Source organism: Malaclemys terrapin, chromosome 17 (genome assembly GCF_027887155.1).
Source record: "Malaclemys terrapin pileata isolate rMalTer1 chromosome 17, rMalTer1.hap1, whole genome shotgun sequence".
Lineage (NCBI taxonomy): Eukaryota > Metazoa > Chordata > Testudines > Emydidae > Malaclemys > Malaclemys terrapin.
In genome coordinates this window covers 13,085,324-13,112,550 of record NC_071521.1, presented here as the reverse complement: position 1 = coordinate 13,112,550, position 27,227 = coordinate 13,085,324, and the positions used below count along the sequence as shown (strand labels likewise).

The 27,227-nt window shown below is 45.0% G+C and overlaps 1 protein-coding gene across 2 annotated transcripts in view; it reads left to right on the top strand.

The window, feature by feature from the left end:
* Positions 1 to 301: 301 nt before the first annotated feature.
* The window catches only part of PKN3 (protein kinase N3), a 30,636-nt gene continuing 3,710 nt past the window's right edge, over positions 302 to 27,227 (top strand). Inside the window, exons 1-21 of one of the 2 annotated variants that reach the window (XM_054007447.1) lie at positions 302 to 350; positions 6,719 to 7,001; positions 7,633 to 7,787; positions 9,156 to 9,285; positions 9,408 to 9,559; positions 10,666 to 10,864; positions 11,160 to 11,351; positions 11,617 to 11,726; positions 12,346 to 12,489; positions 15,871 to 15,946; positions 17,280 to 17,460; positions 19,429 to 19,540; positions 20,520 to 20,596; positions 21,930 to 21,996; positions 22,680 to 22,771; positions 23,125 to 23,301; positions 23,391 to 23,453; positions 24,493 to 24,569; positions 25,252 to 25,394; positions 25,796 to 25,903; positions 26,486 to 26,566. In XM_054007447.1, coding sequence (XP_053863422.1) covers positions 6,737 to 7,001; positions 7,633 to 7,787; positions 9,156 to 9,285; positions 9,408 to 9,559; positions 10,666 to 10,864; positions 11,160 to 11,351; positions 11,617 to 11,726; positions 12,346 to 12,489; positions 15,871 to 15,946; positions 17,280 to 17,460; positions 19,429 to 19,540; positions 20,520 to 20,596; positions 21,930 to 21,996; positions 22,680 to 22,771; positions 23,125 to 23,301; positions 23,391 to 23,453; positions 24,493 to 24,569; positions 25,252 to 25,394; positions 25,796 to 25,903; positions 26,486 to 26,566 — 2,601 coding nt within the window. In that variant the 5' untranslated portion in view covers positions 302 to 350; positions 6,719 to 6,736. Of the gene's footprint in view, positions 351 to 706; positions 786 to 6,718; positions 7,002 to 7,632; positions 7,788 to 9,155; positions 9,286 to 9,407; positions 9,560 to 10,665; positions 10,865 to 11,159; positions 11,352 to 11,616; positions 11,727 to 12,345; positions 12,490 to 15,870; positions 15,947 to 17,279; positions 17,461 to 19,428; positions 19,541 to 20,519; positions 20,597 to 21,929; positions 21,997 to 22,679; positions 22,772 to 23,124; positions 23,302 to 23,390; positions 23,454 to 24,492; positions 24,570 to 25,251; positions 25,395 to 25,795; positions 25,904 to 26,485; positions 26,567 to 27,227 lie in introns of those variants that run through there. The other variant, XM_054007446.1, reaches the window with a different exon arrangement.

Here is a 27,227-nt window from a genome sequence, read left to right as displayed (position 1 = left end):
TTTTAAAAAATGTAACTTTAACATAATATATCCAAGTAAGTTTATATAGAAAATGTCACCATTGCCCTAAAGTTTACTTTTTCTCCCTGAATGAACTGATGAATATTGACAACCTTAATCCATCTTAACTAAGTTTTTGCCTGGCAATGTGTTAATATTTAGGAGGCACCTTACAGCCTCTTCCCTATTTAATTATTGACTCCTTCCCTCTTGGATCTCTGAACCCTTAGTAGATAGTGCTGGATTTACACATCCTGTCAGGTGTTGTTCGGATTCCTGGATCAAGAGAAGGTGGCACAGGGTTGCTGGATTCCCCAGGAAGTAGCATTAGATCTCTGGATCAGTGTCAGGTGAGGTACATTGGCTATGCAGATCTCCAGCAGGTGGAACCAGATCTCTGAATCCCTGGCGAGGTGCACCCAATTGCTGGGTCCATGGCAGGTGACCCTGGAAACGCAGAGCTCTGGGCCAGCGATCCCGGCGTCATAGCAAATGGTGCTGATCCCCTCCTGGCGGGCAGGGGATCCCAGATCTCACCGGCCGGGGGCGCTGGATCCCTCAGTCTCAGGGGGCCGCCCTGCATTCCGGCAGGTGGCGCTGCCGGCCTCAGTGCCGCCAGGGGGCGCTGGCTCCAGGCTCCCGAGCGGTGCTTCCCTGCCGAGGTTAAGGTTGAAGTTTGAAAAGTGCCGGTTGCGAGTGGCTGCGCTGGGGTAGGAAGCCCGGGGGCTGCGTCTGGAGCGGGCCGCGGGGGAAGAGGAGCCATGGCGGCTGGGGAGCCGCGGCAGGTGAGCGGGAGAGACTTGTCTGAACGGAGATCCGCTGGGGGTCCAGGAGACTGGGCGGGTCAGGAGCCGAGAGTCCCCGCGCTGGGGATCTGGATGAGCCCTTCTGGGACTGGGGCGGGGGAGAGACTGAGGGGATTTGGGGGGCGGGGGAGGAGGAGGAGAGCCTGAGGGGCGGGGGGAGAACCTGAGGGGATTTGGGGGGCGGGGGAGGAGGAGGAGAGTCCGGCGGGCGGGGGGAGAGCCTGAGGGGATTTGGGGGGCGGGGTGAGGGGGAGAGTCCGGCGTGCGGGGGGAGAACCTGAGGGGATTTGGGGGGCGGGGGAGGAGGAGGAGGAGAGCCTGAGGGGCGGGGGCAGAACCTGAGGGGATTTGGGGGGCGGGGGAGGAGGAGGAGGAGAGCCTGAGGGGCGGGGGCAGAACCTGAGGGGATTTGTGGGGCGGGGTGAGGAGGAGAGTCCGGCGGGCGGGGGAGAGCCTGAGGGTCGGGGGGAGAACCTGAGGGGATTTGGGGGGCAGGGGGAGGAGGAGAGTCCGGCGGGCGGGGGGAGAGCCTGAGGGGATTTGTGGGGCGGGGTGAGGAGGAGAGTCCGGCGGGCGGGGGAGAGCCTGAGGGTCGGGGGGAGAACCTGAGGGGATTTGGGGGGCAGGGGGAGGAGGAGAGTCCGGCGGGCCGGGGGAGAGCCTGAGGGGCGGGGCGAGAGCCTGAGGGGATTTGTGGGGCGGGGTGAGGAGGAGAGTCCGGCGGGCGGGGGGAGAGCCTGAGGGGATTTGGGGGGCGGGGTGAGGAGGAGAGTCCGGCGGGCGGGGGGAGAACCTGAGGGGATTTGGGGGGCGGGGTGAGGGGGAGAGTCCGGCGGGCGGGGCGAGAGCCTGAGGGGATTTGGGGGGCGGGGTGAGGGGGAGAGTCCGGCGGGCGGGGGGAGAGCCTGAGGGGATTTGTGGGGCGGGGTGAGGAGGAGAGTCCGGCGGGCGGGGGGAGAACCTGAGGGGATTTGTGGGGCGGGGTGAGGAGGAGAGTCCGGCGGGCGGGGGGAGAACCTGAGGGGATTTGTGGGGCGGGGTGAGGAGGAGAGTCCGGCGGGCGGGGGGAGAACCTGAGGGGATTTGTGGGGCGGGGTGAGGAGGAGAGTCCGGCGGGCGGGGGGAGAACCTGAGGGGATTTGTGGGGCGGGGTGAGGAGGAGAGTCCGGCGGGCGGGGGGAGAACCTGAGGGGATTTGTGGGGCGGGGTGAGGAGGAGAGTCCGGCGGGCGGGGGGAGAACCTGAAGGGGGTGGGGGAGGCATAGGGAGACTTAACATAGAGGGACAGTAGTTTAGAAGGGAGAGAAAAATTGGCCTCTGGAAAAATCAGCAAGTGTCTCCCCCATCTTTTTCCCATTGACACCTCCAAATTCTCCCTTCTTGGGGGGCTTTTATCTGGTCCCCACTTCCCAGGATGGCCTCCTCCCCCCAGGAACTCATCTTGCCTTCCACCCCTACATCCACTCGGGGGCTAGAGTGTTCTCCTGGCTTGCTTGAGAAACTGGACTCTTTAGGAGTCCCCAGTTCCCTTACCCTGAGGCCTTTTTTTCCTTCCGTGAGGCTGCGGTTTTTCCACCCAATATGAAGTAGTCAGTCCCTCATCCTGATCTATTGCGTATAGCCCTCTTTCTGCTCATCCCAGTGTATGTGGGGGCACATTCCTCTCATCAGAGTAGACCCTGTGATTCTCAGAACAGACAGAGTTGGCTCTGAATAATGGGGTTATCCTGCACTGATGACGATTATTGGGGTAGTGTCTAAAAGCCCAGTTGGAAATCACCGTTTCTTTGTGCTAGACACCATGCATATACACAATGAAAAAATGTTCTCTGCCCTCAAAAGAACCCCACAAATATGGGCTAAGTTTGCTACAAGATGACTAAGGGAGGAATGCAAGTGTCTGATAGGTGTGAATTTTAAGGATATGGTTTAGTTATTTAGGATGACAAAAGGGTTTATTTTAACCAGGAGAAATGGGCTGAGATGGAGAAAGGGAAAATGTAAGGTGAATAACAGGACCATTTTCTGTCAGTGGAATGCATTAGTTTGTGGAATACTCTCCTATGGGAAGTGGTGTGTGTGTCCCATTTTGGACATTTTAAAAACGAATCTGGAAAAATCTAATCTTGGAGCATAATATGTTACAATCTCATTCTGTGGGCAAGTTAGTGACAGAAAGGTCAGAGAGGTTTAATTTGATTTTTAAAAATCAACAGAATCATAATGTCACCCACTCACTGTCCCCCATGGCCCGACTCCAGGGCCCCAGGTTGGTGGAAATGGGTTGAATTGGTTATCATTCAAATGCCGTTTCTTCCACAAACACAGTGGTGTCAAATATGACAAACCTAGAACAATTATGTAGATATGTATTTTAGAAAATGTTTAAAAATTAAAAATTTAAATTATACTTTAACATAGGCGTGCATTGTTTACATAAAAAATCCCTGGAGAATCCACTACAAGGAACATTTATGAAACAGTCCCTGGGGCAAGGAATTTCCTAATGTAATAAATAGGTCTTTCCTTCTCTCTGATATTTTTATTTTTTTTGTGAGGGGAGGGATAATGTCTGCATAATTCAGAGTAGCAAAGGGGACCAGATCCACAAGTGCTAGAAGTTGATTTATCCCAAACTGGGTGCTGTACTTTTAAGGTTTTAAAATAAATGGAGTGTAGGTGAAAGCTGCCATACTCAGTCTTGGTCTAAACACAGAGTTGCACCAGTTTAACTAAAGGCATGGTTTAAAATCCCTTTAGTTAAAAAGGTGCATCTTTGTGTGCAGACTTTCTATATCAGTTTAAACCTTCTGTTGATTTAGCTTGCATCTGGTGAATGCTGAATTGATATGAGTGTCTATGCAGGGGTTTGCACTGATGTAGCTGAATTGGTGGTGATTTCAGTTAAACCAGTGCAATGTCTCTGTGTAGACAAACCCTCTGGTCCCAGCTCTGCGGTGGGTCCAGTGCTGTGGACCTCATTGCAGTTTCAGGGTTTAACAGCCTAGGAGACTAACCTTTGCTGGGATGCACAGCTGCAGCATGGGCAGTGTCAGCTTCTTGACACCCCACCCAGCATTTGTAAACCAGCTTTGCAAAATTATCATCAAAATGGAGATATCCTATATTCTAGAGCTGGACGGGACCTTGAAAGGTCATCGAGTCCAGCCCTCTGCCTTCATTAGCAGGACCAAGTACCAATTTTGCCCCAGATCCCTAAGTGGGTCCCTCAAGGATTGAACTCACAACCCCCTGGGTTTAGTAGGCCAATGCTCAAACCACTGAGCTATCCCTGTATCAGCCCAAATGCACATTCTGCTGTCCTACCCTTTTCTGTGTTGACTGAATAGTGTTTTATGTCCTCTAGTGCAGTGGTTCTCAACCTTTTTCTTCCTGAGGCCCCCAACATGCTATAAAAATTCCTTGTCCCCCCACCCGCACCCCATGCCACAACTGTTTTTCTGCATATCCAGTAGCTTAAAAGCCAGGATCAGCATTAGGGGATAGTAAGCAGGGTAACTGCCCGGAGTCCCATCCACAGGAGGGCCTTCAAAGCTTTGTTGCTCAGGCTGTGGCTTCAGTCCCGCATGGCAGGGCTCAGGCTTTGGCTTTCTGCCCTGGTTTATTTTGGCAGACCCCCTGAAACCTGCTCGTGGCCCCACAGGGGGTTCTGGATCCCTGGTTGAAAACCACTGCCCTAGTACAATCACTGTTAACACTGGGTATCTTCTGGCCCACAGGGGGTAGAAAGAGCCTGTCAACCACAATGCCCTAGGGTATATGCGTTCTAAATATATTTAGAAAATGGACAAGGCAGATAGTTGACTTTCAGCTATGTGTTTGGCAGGGAGTAGAGTGGAGGAAACTTACCCTGACTCTGCCCACATTGTATCCATTCTGTGGATAAATGAAGGATGTCTGTTTCCAGCGCACTCAGTCCAGTATCTTTTGCCAGCACTAAGCTCACACTAAGCAGCTACCCTATAAGTTTGTCAGTACAAATGTGATAGGTGTGTTGCATTTACCTATCCATATGGTTTGGGAAGAGGAGAAATAGGCACACTTTTTCCTAATATTTGTTTAAAATGTAATTAAAAAAAATCAAACTCCTTTTAGTAACTTACTACACATCGACAAAAGACTTCCTGATTTCCTGACCTGGAGTTGGAACGTTTGGCTGAGTGACTCAAGGGCTCCATGATTCAAGTTCCTCTTGATGAAACCTTTTTTTTTTTTCTTCTTCTTCAGGAATTTGGCTAGATTCCTGGCCTTACTAATTGGGCGAGAACTTCCTGGAGTCAGGATGTTAAGCCTGAGCCACTTTGTTTCATTACCAGTCCTAAAGTCTCCTTTTTTGGTTGTCGAGTCTGTAGTGGACCTGACTTTGGCTTAAGTCACTAGTAAAAATAGAATTTGTTCTCACTCTCTCTCGTTTTGCTATTAAACTGAAATTTAAGCAACACCTGATTAGTGAAGAAATATGGAGAGCCAGCTTATAAGACTAGCTGTGTGATGTGCAACACAATAACAGCATTACAATGACTCAATCATTTTTTGTTTCTGAACAGTTGGCACGTACCTTGGGTGCTTTGTAAAGTCTTAACCGCCCATGACGTGCACCAGTGACTTGATAATGCAAATCCTGATATAGTTTGTTACTATATATATGGTCTAATATTAAAGATTATGACAAGGAGACAGGACTCCTAGGTTCTGTTCCTGCTCTGATAGCAACTCTGTGAGATTGGGGAATTTACTGAGTGTGGCAGGACCTTTATTTTGCTGCTCTTAATTTTGTATATTTTGTATATATCATGCTAAGTAATTAATCAGTCTTGGGCTACATACATACATACATATATACATACATACATATATATACACACACACACACACACATATATACATACATACATATATGTATGTTTTTCTTTAATTGCTATGGAGCCCTTTAAAATCTCTCCTCCTTTTCTAGAGTCCCCTGCGTGGAGCTGCTTACTATGTCATCAGCAGTGGGTGGAGCCAAGAGCAGGTGTCTGGATAAAGCTCTGGCTGCCCCTGCCTGGGTGGAAAGCCTATTCATGGGGGAACATGGGGAAAGTCTGTGCTAACTAAACTGTATCTGTTTTGGGGCTATAAACAGAGCCTGTCAGTTCAGAGCTATCATGAGTACACCTTTCACCAAAACAAATGTTTAAAATTGACTTAAAAAGCAAAGCCAAGAGCAGACTTTAATGTTGCCAGATCAATTTAAATGTGAGCAAAATGTTAAAGAAGCCATACTGCTGGCAAATCCCAGCTAGGATGGGTATTGGGACTACAGACTGTGTCTGCCTTTTCTGGTATAGCTTGTACAGCTGACTTTTTGACTCATTAATTTACAAACAGATGTATGGATTAATACATCCTTAATGATGAAGACTTGGTCATGCATTCACTAAAAGTTAGCGTATAGCTGTTACACCTCTAAAAAGTTCCAGTTGGCATGTAGCTTTGGACAACTGGCAGCTCAAGCCATATTAAAATAAAGATCTGCACCTGTTATATAATGCCAATGTAACTCAGCATCATGATCATGATGAGGACAAATTACAGCTTCCCTTTGGTACTTATTTAAGACACACAAATATAAATAGACATTAAATAACAAGAAGGCAACCTTTGTGAGGACTCATCTCATTTGTGCATTAATGCGAAGTTGGGGTATATTAAGATCAAAGATGGGTCCCAAATTGCAAAGTTAAAATTTAGATCTGATTTTCCTCAAAGTTGTTGGTGATTGGAATCAAGGTTTTGGTCTGAGACCATCTGTAGTTGAGATGAAGTGGTAGAACGCTATTGATGTGTTGTACACTCACCGTTTTGCTATCACATAATATCTCCAACTCTCTCCCCTTTGGTACTGGTTTTAGGGCATCTATCTCCTGCAAATGAGCAATGGGATGAACCTCATGGATCCAGGGTTCCAGCAGAAACTGGAGGATGAGAAGGAAGTAATTCGTCGAGCTATCCAGAAGGAACTGAAGATCAAAGAGGGGGCGGAAAATCTGCGCAAGGTGACAACAGACAAAAAAAATCTGGTGCATGTAGAGCATGTGCTGAAATCTTCCAATCGGAAACTGGAGCAGCTGCACTGGGATCTCCAGGAGCTTAATGCCCGGATTGTAGTAACAGAGAAAGGGGAGAGCAAAACAGGTAGGTCTTGGGACATAATTGTTGGGCATGATAGCTTCAGCAGTAAGCCTAATTATAGCCAATGCTTTCATTTCCTTTTTTTGTTTTCTATCGGGGGCTAATGTGATGGGAAGGAAAAATCTCATCTACCTAAGAGAGGAATCTCAACTGATTCCTGCTTATGTCCAGGTGAGACGAACAATGTAGAGGTATTGAAGTTTGGAAAGTTGTGATTGACACTAATCGGGGTGGAAGGAGGTGATAACATAAATCAGAATGGACAAAAGACTGATTACGTATGTTGGACGTAGGATCGCCTCCTGAACTTCATCTGGGCAGACTTACAGAGCTTGGGAGAGAAAATAGGGGAGTAGAATCCAACATGCAAGTTCCTGACAGAGGGATGAATGTGAGATTGGAGGTTGTTGGTATTCTCGGGGCCTGATCCTAAGAAGCCAGCAGTTCTCCTATTGGGTCAGTAGTAGGCTAGGGTACGCAACAGCTAGGAGAATTTGTCCTTCAATTGAGGCCGTATATTGTACGTGTCTTTGAAGATGAAAACCTCATTTATACTCTCCTCCTCATGCCACCTGTTACCCTATGAGGGAACCATGAGAAGCAGGGTAATGGAATTCACTATGTTGTTGCACAGATGGTTCCATGTCCCCGGACCCTTGTCTCTGGGAAAGGAACCCAAACCCAGTGGCAAGGAGGATAGAGGCTCTGAAAAAGCAGCTGCACATTGAGATGAAAGTGAAACAGGGAGCTGAGAACATGATCCAGATGTATTCAAATGCAACGTCAAAGGTAAGCATTGCTGAGTAGAAATAAGCAGGGAGCATTCCACCTTGGAACAAGATTTCTGTTAATAGTGCAAACACACACAAATCTTTATTCCAGATCTGAGTGTGACAGGGAGACGCTTTAAGTCAGAGGAGTTTTAGGTTGCATGGCTGAGCCCATCTGTGTGTTCATGAGCTGATATACAGCCCTGTGACAGCATGGTGTACTATCCCATGGGGGAACAGTGTTATGAATACAGGTTGTGTTGGACTCGTTGTCACAGGATGTCATTGAGACAATCATTTAGTACAATTCAAATCAGTCTGCCTACTGTGGGGGCTCTTGTACCTTCCACTGAAGCATCTGGTGCTGATCATTGTTACAGACAGGATTCTGGACTAGATAGACCAGGGATCTGATCCAGTATGGTAATTTATGTTCCTACACTTCAGATACTGATTATGCTTCTGTTCTCTGATATTAGTTACTAATATTAGACATTAGAATGGCTACCAGCATCTAACACTGGTGGTAGTGCCACTAGATTAGAAACAGATTAAAAACAAAGTCTCAGAAGTGGTAAATCTTGTCAGTCACAGACATGGAGTACTGCCTCCAGAAAAGTCAATCCAGGCTTTGGGAGGTGCAGTACAGGGAGAGGAGCCAAAATATCTGACCAAAGGTAAGAAAATAAAATGCTTTGGAATATGACCCTTAATGTGTGACACTATCCCATATCATCAAGTTTCTGATATGATGTACCACGTTTGTGCAATACTGTTTATTTCAAAAGAGACTTTAAGATGGAGCGAAGTAAATGGTATCTTTGTGTATGAGTTATTTAAAAAAGAGCTTTTTGGGAATTTACTGCTTTCTTATTCATCATGCTTGTTGTGTTTGGCATAATTATATTTAATATTCTGGAGGAGAATAAAAAATAAAGTTTAATTAAGAAGCTTAATTTAACTATATGAGTAAGATAAAGAACTTAGACATTCTGGTTTATTCCACACCTCCACCCATACAACTCTGCCAGCACAATTGACTAGGGAAGCACAATATTGAATCACTGCAACATCAGAATAAAATCATAGTTGAAAGTACTCACAGGGCAGGACACTGTTACCTATGAAACTCGTCACATCTTTCATAGGTGTCACAGCATATCACAGATCCCTCATCTGTATCTACCATGGTTGGAAATCATCATCCCTGTTGCTTATGCATCTTTTTTGCACAACTGGGCATTGTGTGAAGTTTTAGGACTTTCTGGGACCCCTTTTAAGGTCTTGTATGTTGTGGTGCCCCATCTTTGTCCTAGTCTAACACATAATTAAAATCCAGTTCTCTCCTGTATGGACCTCCCTAGCCATCTGTAATCTGTCTTGCCAGGACCGGAAGCTGCTGGCAACAGCTCAGCAAATGCTCCAGGACAGCAAGACGAAGATTGAGCTGATTCGGATGCAGATTGTGAAAGTATCTCAGTTGGCAGGTGGAATAGAGGATGCAATGGATCCAGCAGGTAAGATGCTTTGGATATCTGACATCGCTCGGAGAAGATATAGCTGAATTATGAAGCCCCAATGCCTGAGATGCTAGGCCACATGCTTGTCTGATTGTTATATTTATCTCCAACCTTACCAGTGAAGATGGGGGCCACCATCAGTCTCCTGGAGCTACGCATCGAGGAACTGCGACATCACCTATGCATTGAAGCTGCCGTGGCTGAAGGGGCAAAAAATGTGGTGAAGATCCTGGGAGGCAGGCGGGTGCAGGATCGCAAAGTGTTGGCTGAAGTAAGCACCATTGCAGTATTGCTACTTGAAGCATTGTGGTGTCTTTCTGTATGCTGGATAGTAACCTTTTTGTCAGAGGAAAAACAGTATTACAGCTGTTGCCCATTAATGCCCTAGCCCTGTTCTCAGCAATGACATGGTGGCTCCCTACTGCCAAGTCCCATGACACTGGTCTAAATCCTCCAGCACTGCCATAATACTGCAGTCCCTGCTCATAGTGATGTTTCGGCAGCTGCTACTCCCAGCAACTGTAACGGTAGAAGGTGATAATTCCCTTGTATAACTGCTGTTACTGGCTGTTTGAGAGATTCTGTGGTTGTCATTGCCATCTGATTCATTGCATGTAATATGCAATGACTGTTTTTTAAAAAGCCACATATAAAGCCCTCCCATCATATGCTGTTCTTGTGAGAGACGTTACATTTCCAGAACTTGCCAACTGACTTACATCATAAAGCTAGGACAGAAAAAAATGAACTTATAGTAAACTAAACAACACTCTCTTTAATTTTTCTAATGGTCAGAACAGGAAAATATGAATAAAAAATTTCACTCATTTGCTATGTAACTTTGGCCAAGTCACTTATCCTTTTTGTGCCTCCGTTTACTCATCTGTACAATGAGGATAATACTTATCCCACAGGGCTTTTGTGAGCCATAGTTCATGTTTGTAGAGAGCTTTGAAGGTGTCAGATGAAAGGCTCTATATAACTGTGAAGTGTTAGTTATAGTAATTATCCAACTTGGGCATTCATTATACCAGTCATTTTTAATTGGAAATCTTTTGGAGTCCAAAGTGGTGGCTGCTTATAGTGCACTGGTGTGTAAGAAACCAGTTTTGGATTTTTGATCCTAGTCTGGTCTTCAAGTCGGAAATAGCGTGGTGGGAGCTTATTCAGGGCAGAATCCTCCTGACCCTCAGCAGCAGTGAGTTGCGATGAATGAGTGGTGCTGATAGTCCCTTCTTGTCCTTCATGAGCAGGATGGTGCCTGGCCTTTGAGGATGGGAAGTTGGGTCACTTGTGAAGTGTTAGTAGTACCAAGATCATGGCAGTGGCTATTAATTCAAAGCCTGTACTAGCTTTTTCTCTGCTCCTTGTTACCAGGCTCAGGGTCGTTTGCAAGAATCATCTCAGAAGATTGATTTGCTGCGCTTGTCCCTGGAGCAGCAGCTTAACGAGCTTTCTTCTGATCACCCAAAGCGGGCACTCATCAAGCAGGAGCTAGTGAATGCTTCCTCTCTGGGAGCTCAGCATGTCAGCGTCCAGCCCTTCACTTCACTGATCAAACCCACAGCTCTTACAGGTACCCGAGGCTGCAGGGCATGGGGAATATTTCTTCCCTATATACCCATGTCATGACTGGTGTTTTTTGTGAGGTGGACACTTGTTCCACTAGGAACTGGATCAAGTCCTCAGTTTGTTGCATGTAGGCCACCAAAAAGCTGTCAGGTTGTAATGACTTTAATAGCTACTGAAGGCTGGATTAAAAGTGTAAAATACCTAGACAGCATAAATTTAAAGTTTCTGACTTCCTATGTGGACTGACTAGAATAATTTAACTTTTCTTGAGAATAACACTCTTCGGTGAAATTCCTCAGGTTCATTAGAAGTGAGACTGATGGGGTGTCAGGATCTGTTGGAAAAAGTTCCAGGACGTTCCCGAGTGTTTGGTTCATCTCCCAATCATGGGAGCCCAAGTGACATGAAATCCCTGACCCGAGCACGAGCTGGGATGAGTATTCATGGCCGCAGTACTGCAGCAAAGCACTTGCGGAATGAGGAGCTGTGTAGTGAGTATGATATTCCCTGTTGCATCAGTGATGGTGTCTTCTAATGTGCCTGCCACCTTTCAGTCTGGTGTGAGTGCAGTGAGAGGAAACCTGGAAACTTGGATCCTGAAACAGGGGAAGAGGCTGAATCATTTGGTCTCCTGTCCCCCTTAGTGATCTCCTGTGCTGGAAATCTGATTGGATTGTGTGGCTACCTCCAGCAAGAAGTATATTCCAACTTATGACCATATAAAAGATTGTAACCTACACTTTCTCCCTTGTCCAGACGAGGTGCTCGCTGTGCTCAAAGTGGACAATAAAGTGGTTGGTCAGACAAACTGGGGCCCAGTTAATAACCAGGCTTGGGATCAAAGCTTTGTCATTGAGCTGGATCGGGTAAGACTTTATTTCTGTAGGATGATAGGAATTCCAGGATCTCTTCAGTCTTGTCCTCAGACACAAAAAAGTGTTGTGTCCCTTTTTTGATCTTTAACTTTATTTGAATTATTTCTGTGGATTTGGTGATATACTTGTCATTCCATTTTTGATTCATCTCTTTACTGGGACTGATAATGTAGCCTTCTCCTCATTCTTAAATCTACTCACAGGTTACCTCTAGTATAGCTTCAGTCTGAGCATTTGATGCCCTTCTTCTGTCTCAATTTGAGCGGCCATGCTCCATCTTTTACCTGCAATACACCTCACTTTGGGATATTTGGGATGAGGTTCAGTCTTATGTAGGAGCAAAGTCAAGAAATTACATGAAAATGAGCAATCTTTAAAGAAAGTTGTAGCTGCTAAAGGTCTGAAAAGACCAAAGAGGTGGGAAGCAATAGGAATGAGGAAATGTCACCTCTTCCTTGGAGCAGGTCTCTTATACACTGCATCGTTTAGCTGCATGGAATTTCTACAAGGCAGGAAAAGGTGGAGTTCAGAGTGTGTAGGTTATGGGAGTGTATGTGTGCCAGGGCATTGGCCTTGTCCATTACCAAGCTCTCTGCTTCTCTTCTTCCAGTCCCGGGAGCTGGAGATTGCAGTTTATTGGCGTGACTGGAGAGAGCTGTGTGCAGTGAAGTTCTTGCGCTTGGATGACTTTCTTGATAATGAACGCCATGGGATGTGCCTCTCTCTTGAACCCCAAGGGATGCTTTTTGCAGAGGTAAAGGCTCTAGATTTTACCTTTCTTATCCAGAAGAGTCACTGCTTCAGAGGTTTTCTTCGGGTATACACTGAAGTGATAGGTAATTCTGTTGGGTTTGACTCTCCTTGTATTGAGAAGGTTGCAGACAAATGGGTAAACTGAGACATGGATAGGTGAAGTAACCTACCCAAGGTCACACAGAAGTCAGTGCAGGAGCTGGGACTAGAACCCAGGAGTCTTGATTCCCATTTCTCTATTCTAACCTCTAGATACACTTCGACCCTCACTCAATGTGTTGTCTTTATACCTCAAAAGTAATCTGCTTGTCCTCTAGTGGGGAGAGGAGGAGGGATGGTGAGCACTTGCAATTCGAATAGTTTTCATCCCCGTTTAGAGTGTGGCGTCTACCCTGGAAATAGGTGCTTGTCTGAGAATGGAAGGAGTGAACAGGGAGGATATGTTATACACACATTTATTTAAGCAATTGTATAGCTTACCTTTCATTTATTCAGATTCTTAATTTTTAATGTTTTTTATTGTTTTTGGGAATGGTGAATAATGCATTTGTTATTTACTAAACGATCAATTTTTTTTACCTGCATTTGTGTCAAGGGCTATGTAGATGGAAATTAGAATTAAATAAAAAATGCACAAAACAGCATTTAAAAATTATTAAATAAAACTACCTTAAATATGCTGGATACATTTAAACAAAGTTAATGAAAAAGTTAATCAAAACGTGTTTTGGATTTAAAACTAACTGATTTATTTTATTAAACAAATAAAGTATCTGTAATTAATACATTGAACTGGTTGTTTCTTGTCACCATGTCCTTCAGGTTTTCAGAAGGAATAGATTTCATCTTCCTGCACTTAATTTTGATTCATAGATTGAAAGAGGAAACCAAGTTTTCCTGCACTTTCAACTCCCATTGATTTCTTAACTTAGAATGAACTAGTCCAGGGGTTGGCAACCTTTCAGAAGTGGTGTGCCGAGTCTTAATTTATTCACTCTAATTTAAGATTTTGTGTGCCAGTAATACATTTTAACGTTTTTAGAAGGTCTCTTTCTATAAGTCTATAATATATAACTAAACTATTGTTGTATGTAAAGTAAATAAGGTTTTTAAAATGTTTAAGAAACTTAATTTAAAATTAAATTAAAATGCAGAGCACCCCGGACTGGTGGCCAGGACCCGGGCATGTGAGTGCCACTGAAAATCAGCTTGTGTGCCGCCTTTGGCACTCGTGCCATAGGTTGCCTATCCCTGAACTAGTCATTAAACTGAACTAGTTGAGTAAACTGAAATCAAATATTTTTTTTTTTCTGCATCTGCTTAAAAATCTGGTTTAGCACATCAACAAACACTGGTGAGAGGTACTTAGCCAGTGACTTTCACCAGTTCACTGATATGACTTTAAAACTTGGCAGCAAACATTTACTACATATTATATGTGTTTATTTAATTTAAATGATTTTAATAGATTATAGTAAACTTAAGCCTTAACATAGATTGTCATAATTTAAAAAGTCATTCTAAATAGGTTTATTTAAAAAAAATAAACGTTTATTTAATTTAAATTTAAAAAATTGATTTAAAATAAAAATCTGATTAAAAAAACCAACAATAATTGATTATTACCCACCCTAAGGAGTGGCCTTTGTGGCTGATACAATCTACACTCAGATGGTTGAGGACAAAAGCACCAACTGAAAACAAGGAAAGAAATACTTTAAAAAGATGAGTGTGTTTATAGCCAGGAGTGACCCTTAAAGGGCCCCCACTGTAATTACTTGGGCACTACATAAAACACACAGTCTTTGACTTGCTTTTGTTAGGAGTTATCAGCAACACTTTACATTAAAGCGGGTGGCTTAATGATTAGGTTTTAATCACCCAGACTGTCTGGAACCATGGGATCAAATCCCATCAGGTTGGGCTTATCCCTTCATCTTTTGAGATAATAAAGGGCTAGTCTACACTGGCAACGCTAAAGTGCTGCCATGGCAGCGCTTTGCTGGGAGAGAGCTCTCCCAGCACTCTGAAAAACTCACTTCCACGAGGGGTGTAACTACCAGCACTGGGAGTGTGGCTCCCAGCACTGGTGCCCTGTCTACACTGGCACTTTACAGCGTTGAAACTTGCTGCGCTTGGGGGGGGGGGGGGGGGGGGGTGTTTTTTCACACCCCTGAGTCAGAAAGTTGCAGTGCTGTAAATTGCCAGTGTAGACAAGTCCAAAGTGCATGGATCTCAATTTGTTACGAGATCTTCCAGGTAATCCTTAAAAAAACACAGTCCTGTCTCCTTTGCAGGAGACAAAAGATCCCAGGGGATCTTTTCTAAATTGGGGTCTGACCCAGTCTTCTTAGCCAAAATTTCTCTTCTTGTCACTCTTGTGTTGTGGAGTGACTGGCTGCTGCTTCCCACTTTGGGGGTAGCTACATTTCAGCAGTGCTTTATGTATATAATTTGAAAAGTACACTGGCATCAATTGGGATGGAAGACCTCTTAAATGTTATGAGTAGGGTCCCACCAAATTCACGGTCCATTTTTCTCAATTTCACGGTCATAGGATTTAAAAAATAGTAAATTTAATGATTTCAGGTATTTAAATCTGAAATTTCACAGTGTTGTAATTGTAGGGGTCCTGACCCAAAAAGGAGTTGTGTGTGGGGGGTCTGCTACCCTTACTTCTATCCTACCCTACCCTACCCTAGCGGTACTGCTACCCTTACTTCTGCAAGGCTGCTGGCAGTGGCGCTGCCTTCAGAGCTGGGCAGCTGGAGAGCGGCGGCTGCTGGCAGAGCTGCTACCAGCAGCAACGCAGAAGTAAAGCTGGCATGGCATGGTATTGCCACCCTTACTTCTGTGCTGCTGCCTGCAGAGCTGGGCCCTCAGTCAGTAGCCGCCACTCTCCGACCGCCCAGCTCTTAAGGCAGCAGCAGAGAAGTAAGGGTGGCAATACTGCAACCCCCCTAAAATAACCTTGCGTCCCCCCCCACCGCCACCCCCGCAACTCCCTTTTGAGTCAGGACCCCCAATTTGAGAAACGCTGGTTTCCCCCGTGAAATCTGTATAGTATAGGGTAAAAGCACACAGAAGACCAGATTTCATGGTCTGTGACATGTTTTTCATGGCTGTGAATTTGGTAGGGCCCTAGTTATGAGCCAATCATTCTGCCTTTGTCAGATTCTCTGTACTTCATGTTAATGGATACTTCTAACTTTAATTATTATTATTATTATTATTATTTTTTAAACATAGCACCTGAGGGGAGTAGATAGTGTAACTCAGTCTGGAGTCTGCCTGCTTATGTGACTCCTAGTTTGCTGAATGGGTGTGAATGGTCTATTTGATCAGAAGGCTAAGCATTGAGTCTCCTCTGCTTCCCTGGCAGGTGACCTTCTGTAACCCTGTGATTGAGAGACGGTCTAATCTGCAGCGCCAGAAACGTATTTTCCCCAAACAGAAAGGTAACCAGTCTGTGAACTGACAGCTACTCCAATTAGGGGCATGTATGGTTATGTGGTTGTCGATGTGGGGGATGCTGCAGCACCCCATGGCTTGAAGTGGTTTCCATTATATACAGGGTTTACAGTTTGGTTCAATGGCTCTCAGCGCCTCCACATAAAAATTGTTCCAGCATCCCTGGTTTATGGTACTTTTTGGAATGCTTCTGGGTTAATGGATGTGTGTAGGTGAGATCTATTAGAGTGTGGCAATATCTCCACTCACTAGAGAAGTGATGGAAGCATGGCTGTAATATGGAACGTACATGTTGTAACACTGTTTACATCCATTCCTAACATGATTACAGTGTCAGGGGCTATGATTAGTAGTTTTTTAACAGGATTGTTGCTAGTAGGATCCAAGCCTCAATCTATGTGTGTTCCTACCACCTGTAGGATGACCAGATAGGAAGTGTGAAAAATTGGGACGGGGTGTGGAAGGTAATAGGTGCTATGTAAGAAAAAGCCCCAAATATCAGGACTGTCCCTATAAAATCGGGACATCTAGTCACCCTAACCACCTGTGCTACCACAGATAAGTGACAGCGGTGAGAGATTTCCTAGAAAATTTAGACAAAGCCATGGTGTGGACAGGGACATTGATTATCCAACAAGGCTTTAAAGCTGGCACTTCAGCGAGGTGAATGGGTTGGTGGGTGGCACAGCTCATGTGCTCTTTTTCTCCAGAGCTGGGGGGGGGGGGGGGGGGGAGAGAGAGAGAGAGAGAGAGAGAGAATTTATATTCTGAAGGCTCTTTGCAATTGGAAAAGCTCAATTTTTTTTTTTTTTAAACAAAAACTTTGATACTGCAGGAAACAGCAAAAATCATGGAAAGACCTTAAAAACTCATAATCCACAATTTATTTTCACAATTTTTCTGTTCTCAGGCTGAGAAACTTAAATTCAGCATGGAAGTGGGGGTGGAAAATCAGAATATAGTACCTTCACATTATCTTTTGGCTAGTGTCTAGTAGAATATCAGTTTAATATCTGGTACATCCACTGTGTGAGGATTATACCTCGCCATTGCAGGGGTCTGGACGTGATGAAGTGGGAGGTCTTTTTCAGCTCCAACTACTAGGACCTTATGAATACTTTCATCATAACTTACCTATAAGTCTGTCAGCTGTTCTGATTGTCTAGGAGATGTAGGTATGGTGCCTCTTGGTCTACCATCCCCAAATTGGGCCTCTTGTTGGGGTGATCAAATGGCTGCTTCGATGAACCATTGCCCTATCTAGTTCATGTACTGCTTGGCATGGTAATCTCAGTAACATTTGGGTTTCTCCTTCTCCAGGAAAGGAGTTTCTCCGAGCTTCTCAGATGAACATAAACATTGCTACCTGGGGTCGTCTAATGATGAGCATCCTCCCTCCATGTAGTTCCATGAGCACGCTAAGCCCCCCACTTCGTACTTCCATTCATACAGACTTTACCTCTCCAGCACGGCTGCAAACTCAAACTGATTCAATGGGCAGGTAAGTCTTGTTCTAGTTAATGTTATTTGACAAACTGGAATGGGCACAAAATTAAAACTTGGTGAAATTCCACAGGGTGGTGAAAGATCTATGTAGGAAACTTAGCTTGGGCTATTAAGAAAAGCTAATACCCGCTGAGATGGTGTGAACTTTTATGGAGCATTCAGTATTGTAGGGCTACCTCTGATTTATTGTTGACCATTGGACAGATTTCCAGAATCACGGTTCTTCTTTGAGTATATGCCCCTATGGGTGCTCCATCATAGGATGTGCATGTCCTTGGGCACTCTCAATTGGAGATTTTAGCTAGCAGTGTCCAAAGGTCTGCGTCTGCGCACTATGCCTCTGCGTGTTCCTTCTCAACTGCCCTCACCTCAAGGGGCATATAGGCAGGTGCAAATCTGTTGCCACTGCAGTTCCTTCTCAACTGCCCTCAGCTCAAGATGACTCCGAATGGTGTTTGCTGTGTTCTCAGACCCAGGGGGTCAGGTGGGCTTGCACTTGGGTGGCTAGCCCGAGCTGCCATCAGGGTCACAATGTCCACACTGCTATTTTTAGGTGCTAGCTCAAGGTGAGCTAACACAAGTCTGTCTACTCACAGTGGAAATCACACCTCCCCGTTGCAGTGCTGCCATGCTGTTAGGATCTGTCATGCTGGCCATTGTTCAGTGTGGACCTAGCCCACCAACAGCAGTTCCGGGCCCCAGGGCAGAACAGTCAATGGGTCCGAGCTACTGCCGGCTGCACTGCTGGTACCCAGTGAGCTGCCGGCACAGCCAGGGCTTCCACATGCCCACCCGGTTGCTTTCACCACCGTCGGTACCACCCCGCGTGCACCTAGGAGCCCTGGGCAATTGCCTGCTTTCCTCCTTCCCCTCCCCCCCCCCCAAACCCCCCCCCCCCCCCCCCCCCCCCCCCCCGTCGGTGAGCCTGGTGTGGACCAATAATTTGGTGTCTCAATCTGGGGTCATAGTAGAAGGATCCAGTCTGAGGTGGTCATTTTCCTGCAAAATCTGTGAGTGACCACAAGCAGATAACTCTTTGTAAACAGGACTTGTGAGAGGCTCATGTGAGAAGGAGTGGGTAACAGATCTCCATCTAATGGTCTAAGGCACATTCTCACTTCGTTAAATAAAATTAACGGTTCATCAGCAATTACTCTTTCACATGTTTCCACTCATTTCTTATGACATAGGCATGACATTGGGAAAGTGAATTTGGGAGTGTGATGGTGGGGGAAAATAGGCAAGTGCATGGCCTGCTTCAATGCCTTTTCACCTAAAGTCAAAAGCTGCTTTAACTTTTATCAGTATTAAACTTAATTTAGCATTTGACCAAATAAAGTTATCCAGGCCCAAACTCAAATGTGGCACATGTTCTTTTCATTATATACTATCTGAATACTATACAGGGCCACAGTTTAACTGGTGCTGGTATAGATCGTAACCTTCTTTCCTGTGGTTGCAAATAACCTAACCACCAACTTGAATGTGTTCCAAAGCTATGTATTTTAGCTTTTAGATTTGCTCCTCTAAAAGAGGATATTTTTCACTGGTCCACTAGCCCTTGTAAGAAGGAAGATCAAGTTGGTTATTAAGCTAAACTTCATTTCTGTGACGCAGTCAAAAAATAGATGTTTACTTTAAATTGTTTATCAGATGGTCGTTTTATTTATAGGCATTTCTATAACTTTCATCACTCGTAATGTCAGAGTGCTAGGTATCCTGACATGAGTATAAACACCAGCAGCATAATAAAGGCTTATTTCCTTACAATTCATTTTAAAGGCGCATACTACCTGTTGATTTCTCACAGGCTTGAATCCCAGGTATGAATCAGGGAGTCTTACTGTCCAGTGCATTTAGGATTAATTTAAACCTTGCTCGTGTAATTCTGGCACTGCACTAGTGTCCGTTGTACCATATTCTATTCCACAGTGACCTCTTTAAAAATTTCTTCCAAATGCAGTGACTATCCAGTGGTTAAACTGACATTTGGTGAGGAACCTCCCCCTAAGCCTCCACGCCTTTTTTTGACAGCAGATTCCAAAGAGGTTGCTCCATCTCCTGCAGACTCTCCGGTAAGAATCTGGGTTGATAGAGAGATTTTTTGTGTGTTGGTCAGGTTTCTTTAGTGGGTTGGGCCCTGCCCTTTCCTCTCAAATCCAAGTTCTTTTTGACTTCTTATAACCCTCAGGAAATTAGTGACTCCTCGGGCAGATGTTGATTAAGACTGGCTAATATCCAGGGATTTGGGGTCCAATTGGGTGACTGGGCCTTGGGGTTTTGGTCACTCAGAAGTAGGACGGATCTGGACTCTAAGGGGAGGTGCTCTATCTCCCCAATCCTATAAATTGCCTCCCCTTGCAGAAACAAAGTGGCAGGCAGGTCACTTTGGGATTTCAGGCCAGAAGTGGGGAAGAAGTATCTGCATGAGAAAAGCAGGGACGCAGAACTTGCAGGTGCTGTAAAACAGGAGGGCATGTAAAGCTCTCTTCCTGGGTGAGCTGGATGGGAAGGAAGAGGGGATCTCATTCACTGAGGGAAAGGAGCAGTCACTGGGGGAGAAGTAGAGGTGCAAGTTTTCAGTGCTGAAATAGTTAAATACCTGTGCCCTGACACATACCTTACTCTTCTACTTAGTGTGCACCCATAGATAAAAGTGCATTCTCTGTGGTCACCAGAGTTCTCTAGAATTGCACTGAGACATGTGAAGTGACTTTCTGGGAAAGTCATGGTTCATCCTAGACTTTTTCAAATGGGTACCCACACTAGGGGCTGACTCCAACAGGGAGATAGAATCTTATTATTGCATTGCTCAGTACATAGAAATGGTTTAAGTAGCCATAGACAGTCTGTGTTCGTGTGCTGTGTGGGCCTTACTCCACTCACAACAGAGACAATCCCTGTTTATATCACAAGAAGAACATTCTCTCTGGTCACTGCTGGGTGACACAGATGGAGGCTTGGGTGTGGGTTTTCCAGTCTGTTCTGATCTGATCCAGTGGGACTTTGCAAACATTCCACAGAACTGGATGTGGTGATTTTCTCTCCATTCAGTGTCTGAAGAGGCTACATGTGGAAGAGAGGACTTGCAGCTCTGCTGTAACAGAAACACCAAATTGGGCTTCTCAGAGGTAATTGTGGACAGCATGGGGCTCTTTTGGGCACAAGGAAAGGGGATATTGAGCTGAAATTTTTGACCATCAGTCTTAAGTTCTGTTAAGTAGGTATTATGACATCTAATTAGGAAATTAATTGCTCAGTAACCGACTTTTCATTCTGTATTTATATAGTACAAGGAAAACTCTGCATTTTACCTTATTTATCCAGATGCCTGCATAGCATTATCTGTATTGAACCTTGATCATTACCTATTAACAGGCTGTGCAATACAATTGAGTGAATCTTTCTAGTAGAAGGTAAAATAATTTAACTGCCCTCAAATGGCTCCTCGTTTTTAAGCATTTTAAATTCTCTAGGGCTTAAACATGTGAGCTATTTAGATATACCTCTCTGAATACTAAGAAACATACTTCAAAAGCACCCCCAGTAGACCACACCCCTTGTTTATTATATTAATGTAGTTATTTGAGATAAATTAGTCTCCACTGCATGGGGGGCATACATAAAACAATGAAGTTGTTTGTAGAGTCTAATGCTGCTACTGGGCTGTATATAACAAGGATACAGACTAGAAAAATGCAACAAGAAAATGCTAGGTAAAAAACACAACAACAATAATATTGAACCATCAGTTATGTAAAAATGCATGAATAACAAAATAAACATTAACTGATCAACAGCTTCAACTATTTCCTTATGTAGGAGCATTAACGTATCAGTCCTTTCACCCTCACTATGGAGGTTTGTAGTTGGTAGCAAGGACACAGTCAGTCACATACATTGACTTACCTACCGTCTCTCTGGGAGGGACATGTGTGTCTTTCTAGGCTAGATAATTAGGCCTTCAATTCACTCACCAGAGGAGAGGGAAACTTCTGCTCCCAGCAAACGATGTTCCTAGACTAAGCCCTTTTAACTGCTTTTTTATTTTTTTCCAAGAGATCCTAGAATCTACAGTTTTAGTTTCCTTGGTAACAGCATGTGGCCAGCATAATGTTTCATGGCATCTGTCCACTCAGCTACACATTTTGTATTCCCCTTTTTGCCCTCCAACACCCCTACTCTCCCCTCATCACTACCTATCCCTGTCCAAGAACTAGAATCCTTCTCATCCTAGCAGCACCCCAGACTTGGTTTCTTCCCATATCCCACCACCAACCTTTTGTTCTTCTATCGTTGTCCTGACAGCACCTTCATATTTACATGGTCTTGTCCCACCAGCTACTCTCTAGCTTCCTTAGGCTTGGCTTCTTGCTGTGTAAACCTCCTTCCCTTTGGTATCCATTTCTGACCTTTGAGTTTACTATGTCTTGTCCTAGTAGTGCTTTCTCTGTTTGCCTGCAGGAAGAGGACTGTTCAGCTTCAGGATTTTCACTGCATCGCAATGCTGGGACGAGGGCACTTTGGGAAGGTAAAGTGGGAATAAGGGGCTTCCTTGGAAGGGGCGGGTGCAAAGCTGGCCCCCTCTCTTTTTCCACCTCTGCATCTCATAGTTTGAGAGTGGAAATGTTCCAAAAGGGGAAGAGGCTCATTCAACTGTAAATGGAAAAATCAGCTCCTGCCCCACAAGGAAACAGCTGATATTCCTGTTAATAAGAGGGTCTTTCGAGTGTTTAGGGATTCCAAGGCTGGAGAGAACCTTTAAGGGCTCAGGTTCCTCCATCTATCCTCTTTTCACATGCCCCATGTAGTTCATATGCCTCTAGCTCCAGAGCCCATCAAGGTCACTCCTTGCATCATCCATAGGGGTCACTAGAGAACAGCCTTAGGTGATCTTCCTCCCCAAAGATTGAGCTCACAACTCCTGGGTAGTTGGAGCACTGAGTGGCTATAAAATCATAGGACCAGCTTTGACACTCCAGATTTTAAAAATTGCATAATTTAAAATGAGTTCCATCTGGAGCTATTCACTGCAGAGCATTCAGGAAAATAAAAAACCCTCCTTGGAGTTGCTTGGCCTTGGCTTTGACAATGACTCTCTGGAATGGACGGGAGCAGTTTGTGTGAGTGCCTGCTGGCTGTGTGGGTGGGCGTCCAAGTAGCCAGATGAAAGAATCTCAGAATGACTGGGAGTGCTGGATTATTGTCTTTCAGGTGCTGCTAGGTCAATACAAGGCAACAGGGAAGTTGTACGCTATCAAAGCCCTAAAGAAACAAGACATCATTAGCAGAGATGAGATTGATAGGTGAGTCTCTGACCAGAGGGAGCACTTCCACCAGAGGCTGTGAGATCACCTCTCTAATCATGTCAATCTCAGCACTAATGTGGTAGTGGATCCCTCTTAAGCATCAGAGGGCTAGAATCAAGACTTGAAGGAAGCTTATAATAGTGTTGCTCCTGGCATCTAGCAAAATAACACTCACCTGGGGGAAAGAGAATAAAACTGGGGTTTGGGAACTACACAAGATGAATGTCATCTCCCTTTTTTGTTTCTATAACTCTAAGTGTAAAAATATCCCCCTCTATACTTCCATCTCCAAACATAGGCTTCTCTGCAGAGCTTTGGCCCTGACATTTTCTTTCTTTGAATCCTGACAGCTTGAACTGTGAGAAGCGAATCTTTGAAGTGATCAACTCCTTCAGCCACCCGTTCCTGGTGAATATGTTTGCATGTTTCCAGACGCCAGATCATGCATGTTTTGTGATGGAATACACCCCTGGTGGTGATCTCATGATGCACATTCACTCTGATGTCTTTCCAGAACATGTGACGCAGTGAGTTAGCTTGTTTCAGGTTTCAAAGTACCATAGATGTTTGACTTGGTTCTCAAGTCTCTGTAGTGAAAACTCTTCCTCTTTCTCAGGTTTTACACAGCCTGCGTAGTGCTTGGACTCCAGTTCTTACATGAGAAGAAAATTATTTACAGGTAACATAACAGTAAAGTGTAAGAAGCCCAGCAACCCAAATATTAAATTGCCCATTGAGCCACACGTGCAGTTTGTAGCTCACTGCCATGCTGGGGTTTCTTTAGCACTTTGTCCAGCTAGCCAGCTCAGTGACATTTCACATTTCCCTCCCACCGCTCCTGCCATCACATTCAAGAGTTTAACTGGATCCTTTCCACAGTTGACTGGAATGAGTTGGCAGAAATAAAACACATCCAAACCTGTGTCTGTATTGACCATACCAACTTACTGTTAACCATGCCAGGGAATGTCATTAAGAAACTGTCTGTCAGATATATTGCCAGTGAGTCATCCACCCTGAAGCAGAGATGAACTGGGGGGGAGGTAACATGTGTCCTCTTTCCAGGGGCATCCTGGCAATGGGGCCTGCTATTAGCAGGACACATCCTTTGATAACACAAGCCCCTCTTTGCACAGAGCCATTTACAGATGCTCTTAAGAAAATAAATTAATAAATATAATAGTCTGTGAAGAGTATCCTCTAAGGAAATATAGTATTTGAGAAAGTGCAATCTCTATTCATTGTTCATTCTACTTCCCTCTTCCTAACAGCTGGTGTTATGCCATAGGAGCCGACTCCGGGGGTGCTCCAGGGCTGGAGCACCCACGGGGGAAAAATGGTGGCTGCTGAGCACCCACCGGCAGCTCCCTTATCAGCTTCCCAACATCCCTCCTAGTGTTTCCTGCCTGCTGGCGGGCTCTGCAAATCAGCGCCTCCCCCTCCCCTCTTGTGCCTCCTGCCCACCGCGAACAGCTGTTTCGCGGTGGGCAGGAGGCTGGGAGGGAGGGGGGAGGAGGGAGGATGTGGTGTGCTCGGGGGAGGGGGCAGAACTGGTTGAGAAGAGGCGTAGTGGGGTCTTGGGGGAAGGGGTGGAGTAGGGGCAGGGCCTGGGACAAAGCTGGGGGTCAAGCATCCCCTGGCACTTTGGAAAGTTGGTGCCTGTGGGTTATGCCAATTCCCAGACTTCACTCCCAATTCTCTTCCTCCTGTGTCTGCAGGGACCTGAAGTTGGATAACTTGCTCTTAGATGCTGAGGGCTTTGTGAAGATTGCAGATTTTGGGCTGTGTAAGGAAGGTGAGCAACTTTGATGGTACCAAGATTGAGCCATCACCCTTGCTGGAGAAACTGAGCATCTAGGGTTTGGTAACATGTTCACAAGCGCAACTTGTGGAATTGCTGTACTAACACAATTGTGTTCATCCAACTTGAAGAAATCCTTCCTATCTGACCACTATGAAGTTGGGAGCAGTTCCTGTTCCTTCTCTCTGGGTAATTTATAAAGGGGTTTATAATGCACTTGACTGTTCAGAGGAGCCAGGATGCAGCATCATACAGGCTTGTTTTCCTTGTCCTTGCTATGTGGTTATATGATAATTGTGGCTGAAGGAAGTTTCTTTGCGTTGCTGTTTAAATAAACAGTGTCTTTACATTCCTTCTTTGTGCCTCAGCTTAGAAACACTAAAAAGACAAGCTATTAGAGTCCTTAGTGAAGATTCCGTGCTTCCTCAAGAGTGCATGGACATGGGTGGGCAAGTGTCCGGCAAGATCAGAGGCAGATCCTCCTTCGAGTAATGTATTAATGCCAGTTCTCCTCTCTTTGCCCACCTGTCTCTATCCTCAGCCAGGTTGTCCATCGTCCAGTATCACCGTCCCTGCTGTCATCACCTACATTGCCTGTTATGCTTCCAGAAAATGTGATGATGCATAACCAATTGGGAATGTGTATGGTGTATTCATAAAGGCATTTTCTCCACAGGGATGGGTTTTGGGGACCGCACTAACACTTTTTGTGGCACCCCGGAATTTCTGGCTCCGGAAGTCCTGACAGACACCTCATACACGCGGGTAGTGGACTGGTGGGGGCTTGGTGTGCTCATTTTCGAGATGCTTGTTGGTGAGGTGAGACCATTTTCCTCTGGGGAAAGGGAGAGGTGGGCCTCACCACATGACATGAGTGGTCACGGGATGGGTGCACCTAACTGCTCTTCATTTATGTCTTTAAAATAATTTAAGTGAATAAAAGTACATCTTTGGGTTCCCCTTGCATTAAAAGTGTGATTCCTATAATTGCTTTTGTGGTGATTTGAAACCAGCTATAGCAGCCTAACATTCCTAATTCTGTTCTCTCCAATAAGGATCCTTAGTATTTATATCACGTTTTCCTCATTCGTAGCACTTGCCAAACCCTACCTAATCCTTCCAAAACTCCGAAGTATTATCATCCCCATCTTACAGTGTGATAAACGAACAGTAGGATACAGATACTATGTATGTCAAATAATAACATGTCTCCACTGCAGTCTCCATTCCCTGGAGATAATGAAGAGGAGGTCTTTGACAGCATTGTCAATGAAGAGGTCCGCTATCCGCGATTCCTTTCTTCTGAGGCACTTCCCATACTCCGCAAGGTACTGCAATGGGATCTCCCTGGTTTTACTGAGACCTCAGCACAAGTAGAGCCAGAGAGACACTCTTCTAACTAGATGGAATTTCCACTTGTGAGTGTGCGCTTCCAGAGGTGTCCATATATTCTACAGGGAATCCCCCCCACACACACACACTCTCACTCTCTCTCATATCCTTGACACCTCCATACACACATGCCATCCGTATAGCCATTGAGGATTAATCAGGGTTCCTATTGAAGTCTATCCTGCCAATTCTCAAATGGACAGACGTTAAATAACTCTAGGGTAGGGATGTCAGATTTATTCTGTGGAGAGGGCTGAATTTCATTTTTAATTATCAGTGGATCAGCGTATATAGTTAAGGCTTATATGCTACTTAGAGTCCACAGTGGATCACCCACTGATATAAATGGATGGTTTACAATGGACTAAACTTGAGTTTAGTGCTGACTGGTTATGGCCCTGCCATGAAGGGAGCAAGTGGAAGAGATTGGATGGTTGCTGCTCTGTTTTCTCTCTGGAATATTGTTCATGTCACTCCTTGTTCCATGTGTTGAATTTGTCTATTGGTCTTTTCTGCAGCTTCTCCAGAAATGTCCAGAACGTCGTCTTGGAGCAGGAGAGAGGGACGCAGAGGAGATTAAAAACCAGCCCTTTTTCAAGGTAAGAGCTCAGCCCCCTGTGCACCTTTGTGCTCATATGTCTGAGCTGCAGGAGAGCTATTTGCTTTCTGCTGCTATAGAGGCAAACTTGCCTGTTTCTTTTGGTTAAAAATGAGACTCTCAACAGCAGCTTCTCTGACACGTGGTCCCTAAAGCCAAACGTTTATCTCCATAAGTCACTTTCAGAACCTCCTGATCAAAGACTGTTTTCTGGTACCGTTAGGCTTCCAAGCACAGGATCTTTATTTCAATATATGCAACTCCAAACTGAGTCTTAAATGTCCCCCACCTCTTAATTTCAGACATCCAATCAAACATCTCCCCTATAGCATGGGAATTCTCTTGCTGTGGGTATACAGCTGCAGGTACCATCATACAGATTGTCTGGCAATCACTATCTCTGAATTCGGGAGGAAGGTTTGAGCAGTTAGAATATAAAACTTGAACTGTCAGTGTGTTCATAGAGGAATATGAACGCTGAATAGCTTAGGGTGGAGAGGATGCTATAATTTATACATAGTGAAGGAAGGCTACTGAGGCACTAACGCTTTGAATACTAAAACCAACTGTATAAAACAGTTGAGCTTTATCAATGTCCAGGATTATCCTGTCATAAATGCTAATATTTGTAAAGAGCTACGCCAGGCCCTATAGCAATGAAA